The sequence below is a fragment of the Dipodomys ordii genome, unplaced genomic scaffold (genome assembly GCF_000151885.1).
Source record: "Dipodomys ordii isolate 6190 unplaced genomic scaffold, Dord_2.0 Scaffold19, whole genome shotgun sequence".
NCBI classification, from domain to species: domain Eukaryota; kingdom Metazoa; phylum Chordata; class Mammalia; order Rodentia; family Heteromyidae; genus Dipodomys; species Dipodomys ordii.
Genome location: NW_012267235.1, coordinates 9,551,121 through 9,568,232, shown reverse-complemented (window position 1 = coordinate 9,568,232; position 17,112 = coordinate 9,551,121). Strand labels below are relative to the sequence as shown.

Genomic DNA, 17,112 nt, shown 5'->3' with positions numbered 1-17,112 from the left:
TTACTTGGACTTAATTGAACTTGGGAAGGAGAGGTGGGAGTTAGTGCTTTACTTGCATATAAGAACATTATCAGTTTATCAGAAAGAATTAGCTTTCCAAACAACTTTCTTCTGGGATCCCCTGATGGGTCGGTCTGAAAATCACAGTTAATGCACTGTTCTTGTCTTTGGCCACTACAAGTGAAACACAGATCATGTCTTGAAACTGAATTAAATAAATCTGTAACAAAGGAGTTATTCCCACACAATCCTGCAAATCTTAGGTCTATCCATGTGCTGCCTGGTTTGTGGCTAGAGGAGAAAAGCACTGTGCAGCTATGCCAATCTGTCCTTTGGGAAGGTGTTCTCATCCACCGAGTCTCAGCTCACAGTGAAGGTCTGGGAGATGCTTTAGGATGAGCAAGCAAATGAAGGTTCTGTAGTGAGGAAAATAATTATTTCCATGTTTTTACCTGATCTGTCCACGAACCAGAGGTCTGTTTTTTGTCCTATTCATGTTTGAGTCAAAGGGCACCTCAAAAAACTGTAAAAAAAAATGAAAAAGGACAGAAAAGATTATGATATAAAATAGTAAGTAACTCTTCTCATAGTAATTATCTTTCTTCTTTTTTTTGGTGGTCTGGGGATGGAACCCAAGTCCTACACTTGCTAGCAAAGTGCAGTACCACTGAGTCAAAGCCCAGGGCTGTCATCTTCAACAGTGTAATTAAATCTTGACACTGCTTGAGGGACAAAGTTTAAATAACCAAGTACATTGTCAGAAATATGTATTTTTCCCCCTTCTACATCAAACCACTTATTCAATAACAGAATCTCCAAAGCCATGATTCAAAGTAGTAGTAGTGCTGAGTGTAAATGATTTCAGATGCTCACACACCCCACAGTCCATGAATCATTCCCCCACCAATGGGCTTCGGAAGTCAGGGGCAAGGGCAACAGGGACTGGAATCAAAGTGCAAGCACTCCCCTCTGCTGAGGACAATGAGTTTATACCTGAAGTGCCAACCCATGGTCAGAGCGACCTTCTCTGGGACCATTCCAGATGCCTGTGCCCACCTACACAATGAAGCACAATCCCTTTTGTTGACCTACTAAAAGAAAAACCCTACAGGCACCTCAAAAGTCCCTTTCAAAGTCTTAACCACTTGTACAATATGTTCTTTTTTTGGGGGGGTCTAGTCGTGGGTCTGAACTCTGGGTGTGGGCGCTGTCCCTTAGCTCTTCAGCTCAAAGCTAGCGTTCTACTACTTGAGCCACAGTGCCACTTCTGGCTTTTTTCTTTTTGCTTATGTGGTGCTGAGGAATCGAACCCAGGGCCTCAAGCATGCAAGGCAAGCGCTCTACCACTGAGCCACCTTCCCAGCCCTACAATATGTTCTTAAAGTCACTCTCAATAACCCTTTTTATTTTTTGTATGTGCCAACACTAGGGCGTGAACTCAGGTTCTGGGTACTGTCCCTTAACTTTTTTCACGCAAGGCTGGCGTTTTACCACTTGAGCCATAGCTCCGCTCTGGCTTTACATTGGTTAACTGGAAATAAGAATTCCACAGATTTTCTTGCTCAGGCTAGCTTTGAACTGCTACCCTCAGTTCTCAGCCTCCTAAGTATTACAAGAATAAGCTGCCTGGATTGTTTGTGACTCTTTCTCGCCACCTTTTTTTTTTTTTTTTGGTATAAGGAATAATCCACAATCTGATTAAGTTAGCAGAGAAAATCTGAGACTAAATGGGCTTGAGGCAAATCAGTAGAAGAAGTAATAATTCAATGGAAAGTTTAACCAAGTAGACTCCCAGCCATGTTCCCTAATAATCCTTGGAGTTGTTCCCAGAATGACTAATGGTCAAACCACATTAGTGAGATAAGGGCTCTGACAAATATCAATGTGAAGAAATCTAATTAACGTTGTTTTGCCAGTGTTTCCCAAACTTATTTGACCATGAAATCTTCTTTCAAGAAAAACATGCTTATCTGATTTCAGAAATGTCTGGTCTGAGTATATTTAAGTGAGTCTTATTTATGTGAGCAGAACTCATATAGCTCTGTGTATATCACATTGTACTCAATGTGACTTTCATACAGGTTAGAAAAACACTACTGATAAAAAAACATAGTCTACAAATTAGTGAAGTAATACCCTACTTCACTTTACTTTTATTAACAGCACTATCTACTAATAAGTAAATGTTAAAAGTCAAAGAAATCTTTATTCTTAAACATTTGAGAAACTTTGAATTTATCCTTAGAAGTTATCTGTATTCCATTAATTTCCTTTCCCCTTAGGCTAGGTTCCAAGATTTTCTTGTTTTATTTTATTTTAACATTTTAATAACCTTAAGTTTTAGTTAAACACCTTTAACTAAAATGCTTTTTCTGTGATTCTCATTTTTTCCAGGCAACCACATTCATCCATCTACAATGCCCTGGAAGTTATGCATGGACGATTCTTTGCCACAGTTTTTAGTGGTCCCAGTCTTTGCTACTTGGTAGTCAATGGCCTAGGATCAGGGATTCCCAGCTTTTAAAAGAAAACCACATACCAACAATAACTACCACTCTAACTGCCACTCCTCCCAACATGATGTGGAACAACAGGCCTAACAGACACCCTTCCCGCAGTGGTTACATTTGTGATGGGTGGACGAAGGCTGGCCTAAGGCATTTTCATATGCGGTGAGAGGAAGTGTGCACAGGACTATATTCAGCGCTTCCTGGGTGCTTCTGTACCTAGAAACCCAACCTAAACTTTGGATGAAACAAGCCAAGAAGGATAAATACTGCATGTTCTTTATCATATATGAAGCTAAAAAAGTCAATTTGGAAGAGAGATTATACCAGGCTGGGAAGAATGAGGAGGAGGGCGGGGGCAGGGGTGGGGAGAGGAATGGATAATGGATAGAACGAATAAGTTCTGGTGTTCCCAGCACAGGGAATGACTATAAGTCACAGTGACATATTATATCCCCATGAGGAACAGGAAAACTCCAAACACAAAGAAACAAAAGGTAGTAATCACCCTGGCTTGATCAGTGCATGACATGTACCTATGTCACGGACCCTACCACTATGTACAATCAATGCATGTCAATAAAAACACATTTTTAAAAGAGTGAAATGCTGTGGAGCCTCACTGTGTCAGCTATGTGAAAGGACTCGGGAAGGGAGGTGGCCTTGAGCCTTCTGAGGTGGTCTTTTGACTTGCTCTGTTTACAGACAACTCTGGCAGCTGCTGGTTTTTATCACTTGATGGATATACTGCAAATCCAGTCCCACACCAATGGAAATTCAGCTTGTCTCCCTAATTCGCTATCTAAACACATGCATTGCAAACCTGGGTCTGCATACGGATACAGGGTCTGCATATGTGTTCCTATAGGATAAATCCATTTTCTATTCAAATACCAGTCTTCCCTTGACTGGGACAGAGTACTTAGTAGGGTTTCTGACCTATTCTCTCCCAATGTGCCTCTTTGAGTAAAACAGCTAATTTAATTTCTTAGCACTTACTGTGTGCCATACATTGGGTCAGGTTGTGGCTGGACTGACCTTGAACTCTGGTTTTGAATTTGCAATCCTGCTGTTGCTGTCTCCCAAGTGCGTGCACCATTAATAAACCCAACTTTTTATTCTTCTCACCATCCTCATCCCATTTAAGGTAAAGTATGACTTACCATATTTAGTATCATATCTTAATAGTTAAAATATACAATACTAGGACCTTTATAGGTGAATAATGTATTTCTTGGGGATAGATGAATGCTTTTCCTTTGGTTGTAATAGGGATAGTTTTGTCATATTTAACATAACAATATTTTGTTACTTTTACTATGAGCATGAGCCACCAGTGCTAGGCTGTTCTTGACTATCTGTAAGTATGCCTAAAGACTTCAATGGCTTTCTGGTATGTCAATATAGTTATCCTGGAGCTACACTGCCCAGAATTTCCCTTCTGCATAGTTATAGGCTAGAGAGCCATAGATAAGCCTATATGAGATGCAGAAGGGCACCAAGAAGGGATAGCCATGTTTATGCTTGGCAAGTTGGGCTGATGTCAAGTATTATTGCAGTTAAGGCTCAGCTGGGGCACACCGTTGGCTTCATGTAGCTTACAACTCTGGCTAGCTCCCCTTGGACTGTAGCCGATCCCCAAGTTCTTGCAGCTTCTCATGATACTGGGCAAAGTTTGTGTGCTGCTCCTTGGCAAAGTACACCAGCTCTTCTGCAGAGCACATCACCAAATCCAAGGCTTGTAGGTTTTATGACAGCCATGTGGCCAAGTTGGTGTTCAAAGATTCCAGATTGCTCCTGCTCTTCTTCACTTTCTCATTGACAGCTCTGCTTTTACCAAGCCCAGCACCAGATACAGGAGGAACAGTCTAAAATCAATAGCTTAAGTCCTAGGATCACACAGGGTCAAATCCCTATAATACATGCCTTATACCATTCACAGTGGCTCCCACATTGTAATCAAACCCTGATTTATATAGGGTTATAAGTGTCTATTTTCAACAGGGCCAAATTAAAAGTAGTGAGCTTTGTAATATATTCATACTATATACCAATTTATTCTTACAAATCTTACTACTATTACATGCAAATAGGCTTTCGACCAATCATTTTTTTATTTTTTAAATGAATCATCAGTGTAAGCACTCATGTTATTGCACATAATATTATATTAAATCATATATATTATATATTTTATATTATGTTATAATATATACACTATATAGTATATATTGCATATATAATATATGCTATATTATATAGTATATATAATATATGTTATGGTATATATAATATATACTATACACATTATATATTCTATATAATACATAATATATGATGCTATATGTACTATATTGTATATAACATAATATGATATATATAGTATATATTATATGTATATATATATATATATACTATATAATATGTATACCTGCAGACTGCATTATATTCAGGTACAAGTGATATATAATTTGAAGTGTTAAAAATTCTTTTTCTGATAGTCTATATTCTATACCAAATAAGCTGCTACAGGTCTAGTAGTTAAAAGGTTCTCTCCTAATGCTGGAGGCACTGCTTAAGTGGTGGAGAGTTTGCCTAGTAAGCTTGAGATGGAGTTAAGTCCAGAATCATGAAAAAAAAATTCTAATTCTATCCTCTATGTTCACATTCCTCCCCTTTCCTAATTGTCAAGCACAATGGATAGTATGTGGAATGATCTTTCCTTTATAGTATGGGCCATTAATTTCATTTCACAGGACTAATAAAAATTCCAATCACAAATCAAGTTATAGAAATGCTTATAAGGTGTTAGCTAGTATAATATAGAACATTGTAGATAAATAACTACATCGTGAGAGTTCTACAGAGTGTATATATGTGTGTGACTGTGTCTGCCTGTGTGTGAGCATGCAGGCACACATGTGTGCTCCTAATTCAAGAATTCTAACCAGTCATTTAATCTAAATAAGATATTGTCTTGCCAGGTGCTGGTAGCTCACGCCTGTAATCCTAGCTACTCAGGAGGCTGAGATCTGAGGATCACGGTTCAAAGCCAGCCCAGGCAGGAAAGTCCGTGAAGCTCTTCTCTCCAATAAACCACCAAAAAACCAGAAGTGGCGCTGTAGCTTAAGCAGTAGAGCACTCAACCTTGAGCTGAAGAGCGCAGGGACAGCACCCAAGCCAAGTTCAAGCCCCACAACTGACAAAAAAAAAAAAAGATACTGTCTTTTCTACAGTACTGGAAAGTAAGCCATCCAAAGACAGCAGCTGAGGTCTAGAATGTAGAAGCAGAACTCTATGATGCCAGAATTGGCAGCCTCTTTAGGCTCCCCATGAATGCTTATATTTATCAAAACAAGCAACATCTGAGCAGAAATGCCATGCTAACCAAGACTTATGGTTCGCCTTCAATGAGGGCCCAGCAATCCAGCAAATAGCAAGGGATCAGAACTCATTACGCTAGTTGATTCTTTCTTATGCATTTTTGAGAATGTCTGTTAGCTCTACTGCTTTAGATTAGATATTTAAACCACATTTCCAAAACAGAAAGCAGTCAATTTAGATGAGAAATTTACACACTTCAGATCTTATATAGCGGGCTTTGCTCACATTCCCCACTCCTGCTAATAATTTTCTTCCTATGCTACCAGTTCAGTATCCTCTAACTGGTTCTGAAGCAGCCAAGTACCTTCCTTACAAATTACATTGAAAATAAAAGACAAAGGTTGCAATGCCAAGTCTTAGAGCATATTGTTCTGCCCCTTGGTATCCGAGGGGGAGCTGGCTCCAGGATTCCCTGTGGGCACATAACGAAGTCTGCACATGCTCAAGTTCCTTATGTTAAATGATAAAGTAACTGGTATAATGCAAGACATCCTCCCACATGCACTTGAAATCACCACTAAGTTACTTATAATACCTCATACACTATAAATGACATGGAAATGTCAAAGGTGGTGGCTTAGGGAATGATGGCAAGAAAAAGAAATGCAACACATTCAGTACCGACACAATCACTGTTTCATGCTTTTGGTTTTTTTAAATTTTGAGTCAGGGACTCAGTATGTCATTCAGGCTGGTCTTCAATACATAATCTTCCTGCCTCAGACTCCCTAGTGCTGGAATTACAGGTGTGTACTACTTTGCTTACTTTAAAAATTTTTTAATTGAATAGCTGAATTTACGGGTGAAATACATGAAGGACCACTGGGCCCACATTAGTTCAAAGAATGTTGGAAGCAATATGCTGTCGTGAGCAGTGTGGTCAGGGGGCCACTCTTGTGCTACAACAGCCATTCTAGGTAGGAGGAGGCTCTGTGCAGTCTTGGTGTCTATGTCATCATTCCAGTTCCTTACCTGCCCCTGGATACAATGATTGCTTCACTGAGTATCTGCTCCAACTGGACCATCTGGAGAGTCTTTCTCTGAGATATACCCACCAGTGCCCAGGAAAACACATTCTTCTTCCTTCTAGATGTTGGGGACCATGGAATGAGACACAGGGAAAATGGCAGAGAGAGCCAACATGAAGTCCATGGGCCAGGATACCTGTAGGGCTCTTCCTATTCCTTTCTAGTTTAAGTCAATCCTCCATGAGTCTTTACCTTGTATCTGTGACATACTAATACAAGAAGACTGTAGACATTTCAAACATAAGAGCAGTGAATGGATCACACAGAAATAAAGAACACTTTGCCCTTTCCCCTCAACAAACAACTTAGTTTCTGCATGGGATGAATTCTTAAAAGAGGGTTTTCTCTATATCTTCTCTTTATAAAAATCCACCAATCCTTTGGACTGTTTTCATTTTAAGCTTGTCCTTTCTCACTCAGGTTCACTACCCTCTTTCCTTCTCCATCAGTCAAAGGTGCCTTCCCATCTCCTGCGCTCCTGCAACCCTGCCATGTCAGCTCAATGGCAGAAACGCAGTACAGTGTTAACTGATGTAAATGGGGCTTCATTATCTTGAACACTGGGCTGCGTCCACTTTGGGGAATAACTAGAAGCACATTTTCAAAAGATGTCACCCTCACTGGCCCTGTTCCCCCAAAGCAGCTTGGTTCATTGCTGTATGCATGCTCTCTCTGGGAAGCAGACAGGTGACCCTTGCGTCCCTGCCTTCCATCCTCCTGCAACATGAACACAAAGAATATTTTTTGATGGGCCTAAGAGAAAGCCTGAGCATGGGAGGGTGTTGGTGGACAGACACAACCACATAGTATTCCACTTGAGTCATGTGCTGTTTTCTACATGGGAAAGAAAAAAATTCCACTATTTCTAGAAGAAAGTGGGAAGATGTTAGGCAGGCACATCTGCAAAGCTAACACCCCAATGCTTTCCACTCCACACATGACACCAACAAAGTAACTTGCCTACAGGATGAAGAATACCATTTGTATCTAGATGATATTAGACAATATTACCAAAGTAAGTACTTACGATCATCTCTGGGAATCAATTAACAGTCCTTTGTAACACAATAAATAATAGGTGGATCATTTTTCTCTTCAAAGTTACATGACGACACTGGGCTTCATCATACTAGTAAGTAAGTGTCATTAGAGGTATTTTATAAAGCCCGTGCTTTTCTATTATGCCATCATTTTATATTAATGCATAGTTACTATCAATAGTTGATGCTTAGAGACTAAACATAATAATTTTTCTAACAGACAATATATACATTAACGGTACTATTGAACTTTATGGGCTAAAATGACATTTATACAAAAAAGTGGGCAGAAACATAATTTTTCCCTGATAAGTTTCCTACTCCTATGATGATTAATTATATTCTTTGCAAAAAGAAGATGTATTTATTCTAGAGATGTCTGGGAGACAGGTTTAGAAAACACCAAATTTGATAAAAAGAAGTACAACCTTTTCTTCACTGGTATTAAATAAGGTCAACATTCTAAAGAAGAATAGAAAGGCAAGCACACGGATCTTGAGGGTTTTGAGTTTGGGTTCTTTCTCCATCCATCTTCTCAAAGCTGTCAACAAGTGTTTGTCATTCCAATACGGCTCACAGCCTCCAAGGTGCGAGATAACACCTCAATCAATCTCAGAGCAAGTTAAAAGGCATGCTTAAAAAAAAGACAAAATACAGCACAGGGAGAGGCACCTTATCCAGCAGGATTCCATACACCACTACTTGAAGCTTCAGATAAGCAAGAAGCCATCACTCTTTCCTTGTTTCCAATGTTCTATTGCTTTCCCTAGAATAAACAAATTAGGAAAGCCTCATTCCCCATTGATTTTTCCCCCCATGAGGCATGGACATGGCCTATGTGTGTGCCCCTGGCATTCATCACAAGTGGCTTTTTGCCCACAGGCTACTGGTGCAACGCTCTTCTCTGGTACTTAAGCTGTCTCTCATTATCTTAAGGCTTCATTCTTAAAGTAAAACTAAAAGGCCTTAAAAAGGTCACCTGGCAGTTATTAGAGGCAAAGCATCACATTGTATACGGGTTTTAAAAAAGTAAGAAAGTCACACTGGTTTTGCCCAGCTTCAACAGAGATAGGGGAAGGGGTGGGGTGGGGAGAGGAGACAACTGTAAACACTTTTCTGCAAAAAGATGGGAAGGAATCAAAATATTTACAAAACTTGTTTCTTTCTGACTAGTGAGAGCTAGGGTGATCCATTATTCTTTATCTTTTTGCATTTTTTCAATTGTCTATGAAGATCAAGGATTTTCTACCTAAGGGAACAAAAAAGGAATAAAAAAAAAATTCTAAGTAGGTCCTGGTGGTGCACCTCTGTAATCTCATTAGGAGTCTGAGGCAGGGGAATGCGGCACAAAGTTGGAGGGCTCCACAGCCCAAAAAAAATTTACATGATACAAAATCTTAAATCCTTCTTTAAGATAACAAAATAAAAGAATTACTAATCCAATCTAATATAAAATCAACATCAGTGGAACCTTAACCAATTTAACCTGTCCAGAAAGAGTTAAATATTGTTCATCCCAAATATTTCCCAGATAAGACCACTTCCCCACCCTCAGTGCCATGCCTTAGCTCAGCCAGCTTAAATTTTCCTAGATTACCAAAGCCTCCTGACCACTTCCCTGCCTACACTTTTGATCTTCCCCTGCCATTTTTCACCCAATGGTCAAGTGCCCCACGTTCAGAGGCAAGCCCCATCTTGTTACATTTTAGCAGCAACTGCCCATCATCCACGGGGCTTGGAGAGCTCTCTCCCTTTTCCCCTCTTTGGCTCTTGTCAGTTCTTTGTGCAACCTGTAAGCTTTTGAACAAGGTCAGCTCTTCATATTTTCTACCCTTGCTTAGAGGGCCTCAGTGCAGCCCTAATCTGTGATGGGCGGCTCAGATTCTGCTTTCTGAGCCGGTGGCTGGGTGTCGGTTACACTGGGAAAGCTTCACAACAAGAGTGGGGGTCCGCTGTCCTAAGTGCACAATGGCCAACTTTGAATGCACTCTTACCATTCTGGCAATCTTGCTTCATCTCTTTCCAAATCCATCTGCCACTGACCACAGGAGGATTTCTAATGTGACTCCTCTCAAAAACCTCCAAGTCACTGAATACTGACACCCTCTGACAGGGCTCTCCTCCTCTTCCTGCCTTCATTGCTACCTGTGCATGCAACCTCTTCTCTCCTAAACCTCCTAGCCTAGATTCTGTCCCCTCCCTCACCTGCCAGGACACCTGGTCCAAAATTATCCCTTCAGGATGTTTAGCCTGTGTCTTCTAGCCGGAGTAGTCCAGCTACACTTACATGTGCTCAATTCTGCTCCATCTCAACCTTTCCCCAAACTCCAACAGTATTATTCGGTGTATTCAGTTTCAGAAGGGAGGAACGTGGTCTTTCCTGCTATCCAGAAGCACAGAAACCCACATCTCAGTTATTAGGTTGAGTCAGCAGGGGGTGTCTACAGAAGTTAAGGACTGTCTATAGTCTCCAAAAAAGGTCAGAGGAATTTCTATTCCAACAGCTGCTGAGGGCTATAATTCTCTTCTGGGGAAAAAAAAATCTATCTTAAAAAACAGCTAATTCTGAAAGGCCAGTTTTGAAAAAAACAACAAATAAGTGCATTAAAACCTACCAAAGGTTACAAGAACAGACAATAGTCTCACAACTAAAAAAACAACAAAAGCACCTTTCAACTTTCAAAGGCTTAAAAAATTACCACAATTTTCCTCACGTCATCCTAACCTCATACACCTAATATCAACTATGAGGCTATAGAATTGATAGAATCTGGCACTCTGCAAATCTAACACAAAATAGGCATGCTTTCTAACAGTAACAAGATAAAATAACACGTAGAACAAGCTTATCTTTGAATTCGTTCTCTAAAATACTACAAAGGACTTAACTGCCATCATTAAAAAAAAGTTACAGCACATGTTGAGCAATAAAACTGCAAATCTACACAGGTTCAAATGCTGCTGAAATATATACATCTGGTCAAGATGGGGTCGGGGAGAAAGCCAGAGAAATCATTAAGCCATCTGAGAACTCCCCAACATGGTGAAGTTTGGAACCATAAAGCGAAGGTGCAAGGGTGTATTTCAATTGGGTTCTCCCTTCCCCAAACCTGGAGTGACACCCTATCTCCACATGTGCACGGGGCACATGGTCAGTGTGCTGTGGCATTCCTGGCACCTGTTGCTCTAATCAGCGGCAGAAGCCCGAGTCTATACAACAGCCAGGAAAGAAGGGGAAACAGACAGGCGGAGTGAGGGAGTGGGGAAAAATGCACCTTGCACAATCATACATCTGTCCTGAAATTACATTCTATCTTTGCATACCAGCTCTTACACAGCAGACAAGGGAAATGCTTTAGTTACTAGGAGACATCAGCTTTCTATGGTGCTCTCCCTGAGCACAGGGGCTGGAAACTGCTCTAACACACTTGTTCCTTCTACTGCTGAGATATTGCTATGGGGTTACAAGCAATTACAGTGCATTCCACATTTCTCTTTCCTGCTTTTTTCAAAACATCAAAATATTTTCTTACCAGTTCCCTAAAAAATGACTTAACATGGTTTCTCTATGTAGCTTAGACTTGCTTTTATTATTATTATTATTATTATTATTATTATTAAGCCTAGGCTGGCCTCCAACTTTCAATCCTCCTGCCTCAGCCTTCTGAGTCTTGGGATTACAGGCATACACTCTGAATCTATGTGGAAGAAATTAGAATGGTGAGTAAAAGCAATGACTATTCCTCTGAAATAATAAATAATAACAGTAAATATCACTTGTATTAAAGGACAAAAATAGTACATGAAACATACTCTGGAAGGCAACCCAGGCCACAACCAGCTGTCATCACTTGGGATACTCCTTGCAACTTTCTACCACTGCTCTGTTCCCATCTCCTCTGTGCTTTTCTCGTAACTCGACTGGAGATGGTTTCATACTGTGTCAGAGTATGTAGCTAAGTGCAGCGTGGGGCCATCTATGGAAGAGGAGTCCTGCAGTTTCTTTACCAAAGGACATAAAAAAGCTGGAAATTGTTGCAGTGGGGGTAAGGCATTCATTAATCATTCATGATGGACAGGGATACATGGACACTGAGTAACCTCCCATAACCTTCAAAAATTTAGGCACATAGCATCTCTCCTGAGAAGCCAACAGAAACCTGTAGTATGTCAGAAGCCTAGTCACTATGCTCCGGGAGAGCCCTACATGGCCCTTTCCACATTCCAGAATGATTGAAAACAACAAAGTGGTAAATCCAGGGAAGAACACCTTTGAAAACACACAAAATTTTCTGCTAACCATTATTTGCTTTGCTTAGAGAAGTGGATGAAAATTCCAAGTTACTAGGTATTTCCAGTTTTTCAATAGGTTCTTATTTTAAATAAAAAAGGTGTTAGCCTAACTAAAAAGACATAAAGGGAATTTATTTTTGTTCTGCAAAATACAAATCTAACCCCAGAAAGCAGGTGATCATTTTCACATGCCCATCAATTAAGGAAGTGTGTGATCATGATTTTATTAGAATGATTATGCAGCTCAGATAAATGGCATCAGAACATTAAGTCTCAACATTAAGAGAATTAAATAGATTATGTATTTGTTTCCTGAATGCATCAGTTTTGTGCCAGACACTATTCTTAGAGGTTAGGAAATACACACATATACAAATATATGTGTATGATTTTTTTCTGTACAACTGTGTTAAATAGAAATCAAATCTTGAGACAAATCTGAGGTAGAGTATTGAGATATTAGTGGAACACTACCAAACAAGAAAGGTTTAGTTTTACTAATTAGATGTATTTTGAGTTAGGAACACAAGGTTTCCTGGCAAAAATGCTCCTGTTCTTACTTCCTTTGTGGTGATGTAAAAGATATTCAAAGCAGAAGGCTTGATGTCAGCAGTAGGTATAGAAAATATCAAATATCAACATCATAGCAGGTGATATTTTGAATGATAACTAACATCAAATATTACAGAGAAAACATTCTGAAACTTACATGAGAGTGCATTTTTAAGCAGAGATTTTTACTTTAGAAATGTCACAAGGACTATGCTTCTCAATCTACTAAAATCTGCATCACATACTGCTTTTCTTATGCAAGATATAAATTCTAAATTATACATACTAGGGCAAATGATTAAATAACAATAACCATTATCACCACCACACAATTATAAAAAAAACTTGAAAAGATAATTAGGTCATTTAAATATAATTAAATCCATAATGATATGAAACTGCTGGATAATAGCTACTTTTGTAGGAGAATAGTTATAATACTAAATCATCTAACAATTCTGTTTCTTTATATTACAGTAAGGACAGAAGAACGATCCCCATTCCTATACAAGGCTATCTTTAGAGGTAAAGTTCAAATGTTAACAGACCTTCAGACACAAAAATATGATCTAAACCAGATAAATGAATAATATTATTATTAGCTCAAAAACCCTAGAAGGTAATCAGGGTGAAATTCTGAAATAATGTCTGAGCAACAGCAATGGACTGAGGGTAAACTAAAATAACTTTTCAAAATAATCTCTATGATAATTAATTGTACTTGAGGCATCATTTCCTTTATCATTTGTTATAATGTGATGACATTAATTCTACTAAAGTTATTTTTAACAGAAAATTACCACCACATGAAGCATCGCACAGCATGGTGACTATAATTAATAGTAATCTATTACCAATTTCAAAATAGCTGGAGGAGTGGATATAAGTGGTCTAATCACAAAATGCTAAGTACTGGAGTGATGGATATGTTAATTAGCCTGATTTGATTATGCTACAATGTATACAACGTGTTAAAACATCAATTGCACCCCTATAAACATATTCAATTATTTGCCAATGAAAAATAAAATTAAAATAAAAATACCATATAACTACCACAATAAGCCAAAATTCTAAAAGTTAAACAGAGTATTAGATGTTAGGAAGAGTAGGCTAACTGAACATCATGGATGTTAAGAATATGGATCACATATATTACATGATGTTCAATAACATAAATGTTGAATAGGTCCCTAAAGAGTTTATGAGATTATTAAGAATATAAAAATTTGCTAGATACAGTGGCTCATATCTGTAATTCTAGCTACTCATTAGGAGACAAAAACTAGGAGGGCTAATTTGAGACCACTTTAGGCAAAAAAGTTAGACCTATTTCAATCAATAAGCTGGGTGTAGTAGCATGCACCTGTGACCCCAGCTACTTGGGAGGCAGAAGTAGGCGGATCATTGCCTGAAGCCAGTTCATGACAAAAATATGAGACCCTATTCCCAAAATAACTAAAAGAGAAAAAAGGCTGGGGGAGTGGTTCAAGTGGTAGAGATCTACCTAGCAAGTATGAAGTCCTAAATTCAAACTCAAATGCCACCCCTGCCCTTGTGAATATAAAATGTTTAAAACTAAAACCAAAACAAAGGCTGGAGTAAGAAAATAAGAGTATATTGTTTCAATATTATTTCTGAATGAAAGGAAACACAATCCTTGCAAGGGAAAAAAAGGACCTTTACGTTTAATGCGCAAAGTTCATTTCTAAACAATTATACTTCTAACAGATGATACTTAATAAGGAAACAATGTAGAAGCGGAGGGAAAGAACTACATGTCAAATATAAAAACGTGACTGGTACAGTACTGTTGGAAACGGGTAAAAACTGAAGGGAAGGCAGTGACATTCTGTAATTCACTCCTGCAATCTTCGCTACATGGAGCCTGTGAATGAGAGGCCTGAGGCCAGTTCAGGCGGAGGAGTTCATGGGACACCTCAACCACAGAGCTAGGTGCAGTGGCAGGCTCGTGTCATCCCAAGCTACACAGGAGGCTGACGCTGGGAGGACTGCGGTGCCAGGAAGGTCCTCAAGACCCCATCACCACAGAAGGCAGCTAGAAATGCGCCTGTGATCACAGCTACAATGGGAGGCCCAAAGGAAAGCCAAACTGCAGGTCAGAAGGAGAGCCAGGGTGGAAAGTGAGACATTATCTTAAAAATACCCCCAAGTAGGGCTGGAGGTATTGAACCAGTCTATGAAGGCACAGGCCCCCTTAATTCAAACCCCAGAACCATAAACAAAGAAGCAAACAAAAATATATCAAATATATATCCTGGAAGGAACAGCAAAAGAATGGTTAAAATGTTTTGAGATGAAACTTCAGTTATCAAGCAGACACTAAAATGATAACTATGAAAAAGCTAATAATCTGAAAAAAAATCTTCAAATTAACATTATAATTAACACTTTAATGTTCAGTTCACAGTGGTGGGTCTACTTCTGTTCTTTAGTTACATTCTTATTTTATTCAAGTGAAAAAAAACAAATAAAAAATTAAGAGAATAATACAGTAGATGTGGCTGTAGGGTTTAAAAAACTGTATAGTTGGTGTGGAACAATTTTAAGAAGTTAAATATTACATTTTCCAAGCCACATCACATCTTTCAGATTTTCCAAACCACATTAGAAATGCAAAGATGGAAACACAGACTTCTCCAACAGAAGCTTATTAGAAAATGTCTCCCTCCCTCCCTCCCTCTTTCACCCTCCCTCCCTTCCTTCCCCCCTTCCTTTGTACTGTCTTTGTGCATGTTAAACAACTCTTAAAACTGACTAAGCCACATCACCAGTCCTTGGATTTTTTTCCATTGTGCTGGGTACTGGATTTGAACTCAAAGCCTGGGCTCTGTCCTTTAGCTTTTTCCCTCAAGGATAGTGCTCCATCACTTTAGCTATGGCTCCACTTGTGGATTTTTGGTGTTTGATTGGAAATAAGAGTCTCGTGAACTTTTCTTCCTTGGCTAGCTTTGACTAGGATCCTAGGATCTTAGCTTCTTGAGTAGCTAGGATTACAGACGTGAGCCAACAGTGACCGGAGGCATTCTTCACTTCCTGAAGCTCTCTTGAAAACATTTTTTATAACCTTTAGGAACCCTGCTTCATTTTCATTATTTTAGTACATTAAAATTTGTCCAGGAAGTTATATTTAGTAGAGAGATAGGCAGCAATCCAATGAACAATGCAAACTGCAAACACTGTGGTAGGAACTACTATAGAGGGGACACAGAGATCCTCCTCAGCACAAGGCTACAAGTGTGTGCATCCTTCTCTCCTCCACCTCCAGCTTTGGAGCTTGTGTGACATGAACATTCCCCATCGTTATGCAAGCTTGACTCTTCTATTTACCTGTACTCTTTATTTATTCAGGCATAAAAATACAATGAGGTTATTTCATTTGATCCTTTCTTAGGAAAAATTTCAGTAACAAAATTTTGAAAAATTAAAAAAAACCAGCTTTCCACTTGAAGGAAATATTTTCATTGAGTCAAAAGACAAATTGTTATAAATAAACAATTCAGTTGACAAATACTAGGGAATATTATAAGGGTTAATTGAATCATTAGCTTCCCATGAGAACCCTTACCCTATCAAAGCAGGCCAGGTGCTACTGTTAGCTTAGCAATGAATGAATATACAGAAGTAAACAGAATGGAGAGCACCCCAGGACAGTGGGTTGCAGGCTGACAAGATAGCAGCACGATTTATTAGTCTATTATCAGAAATCATATACTAGTGTGTGTTAGGATTCCTCAGAGTTTACTCTTACCCAGAGTGAGGCTAACTTCTTGTGTGTTTATTTATTCATGTAATCCTTACCACAGCCCTAACTTGATATTATCATTATCTTCATTTAAGATTGAAGAACTGAGACCCAGACAAGGTAACACATGAGGTCATAACAGATTAGCCCCCAGGCAATCTGACCAACGTCTCTGTGCTCCATTGCCACTCCATAGCTCACAGCACCCTGTCCCTGGGAGAGACAGTGGCTGGATTCATAAGGCAGGGTCAGACGTAGATACCCAGCTTCAGCTTAGGGCCAGGCTCGGAATCTTACTTATAAGCAGAAGAAAAGTTAAGATTGAGAAAACATGAAAGACAGATTATGATTCTCAACATCATTACATTCAAAATTTGCCTTATGAGGCTCTGGCGTACAGAATGCCTGAGAACTCTTAGCAAAAATCTTGTTTACTGGCCAAGTAAACGAGATTATAGGCTCCTACTTATACTCTCAGATATTCAGAAATCAGAGATCAGAAGGATCATGGTTTGAGGCTTTTCCAGGCAAAAATATTAGTG

The 17,112-nt window shown here is 39.1% G+C and overlaps 1 protein-coding gene across 2 annotated transcripts in view; it reads right to left on the bottom strand.

Moving 5' to 3' along the window:
• Positions 1-17,112, bottom strand: part of LOC105983199 (protoheme IX farnesyltransferase, mitochondrial) — a 122,779-nt gene that overhangs the window by 34,644 nt on the left and 71,023 nt on the right. For both annotated transcript variants that reach the window (XM_013013032.1, XM_013013033.1), the window contains one exon: positions 453-523. In XM_013013032.1, the coding sequence (XP_012868486.1) occupies positions 453-523 (71 nt within the window). The remainder of the gene's footprint in view (positions 1-452; positions 524-17,112) is intronic.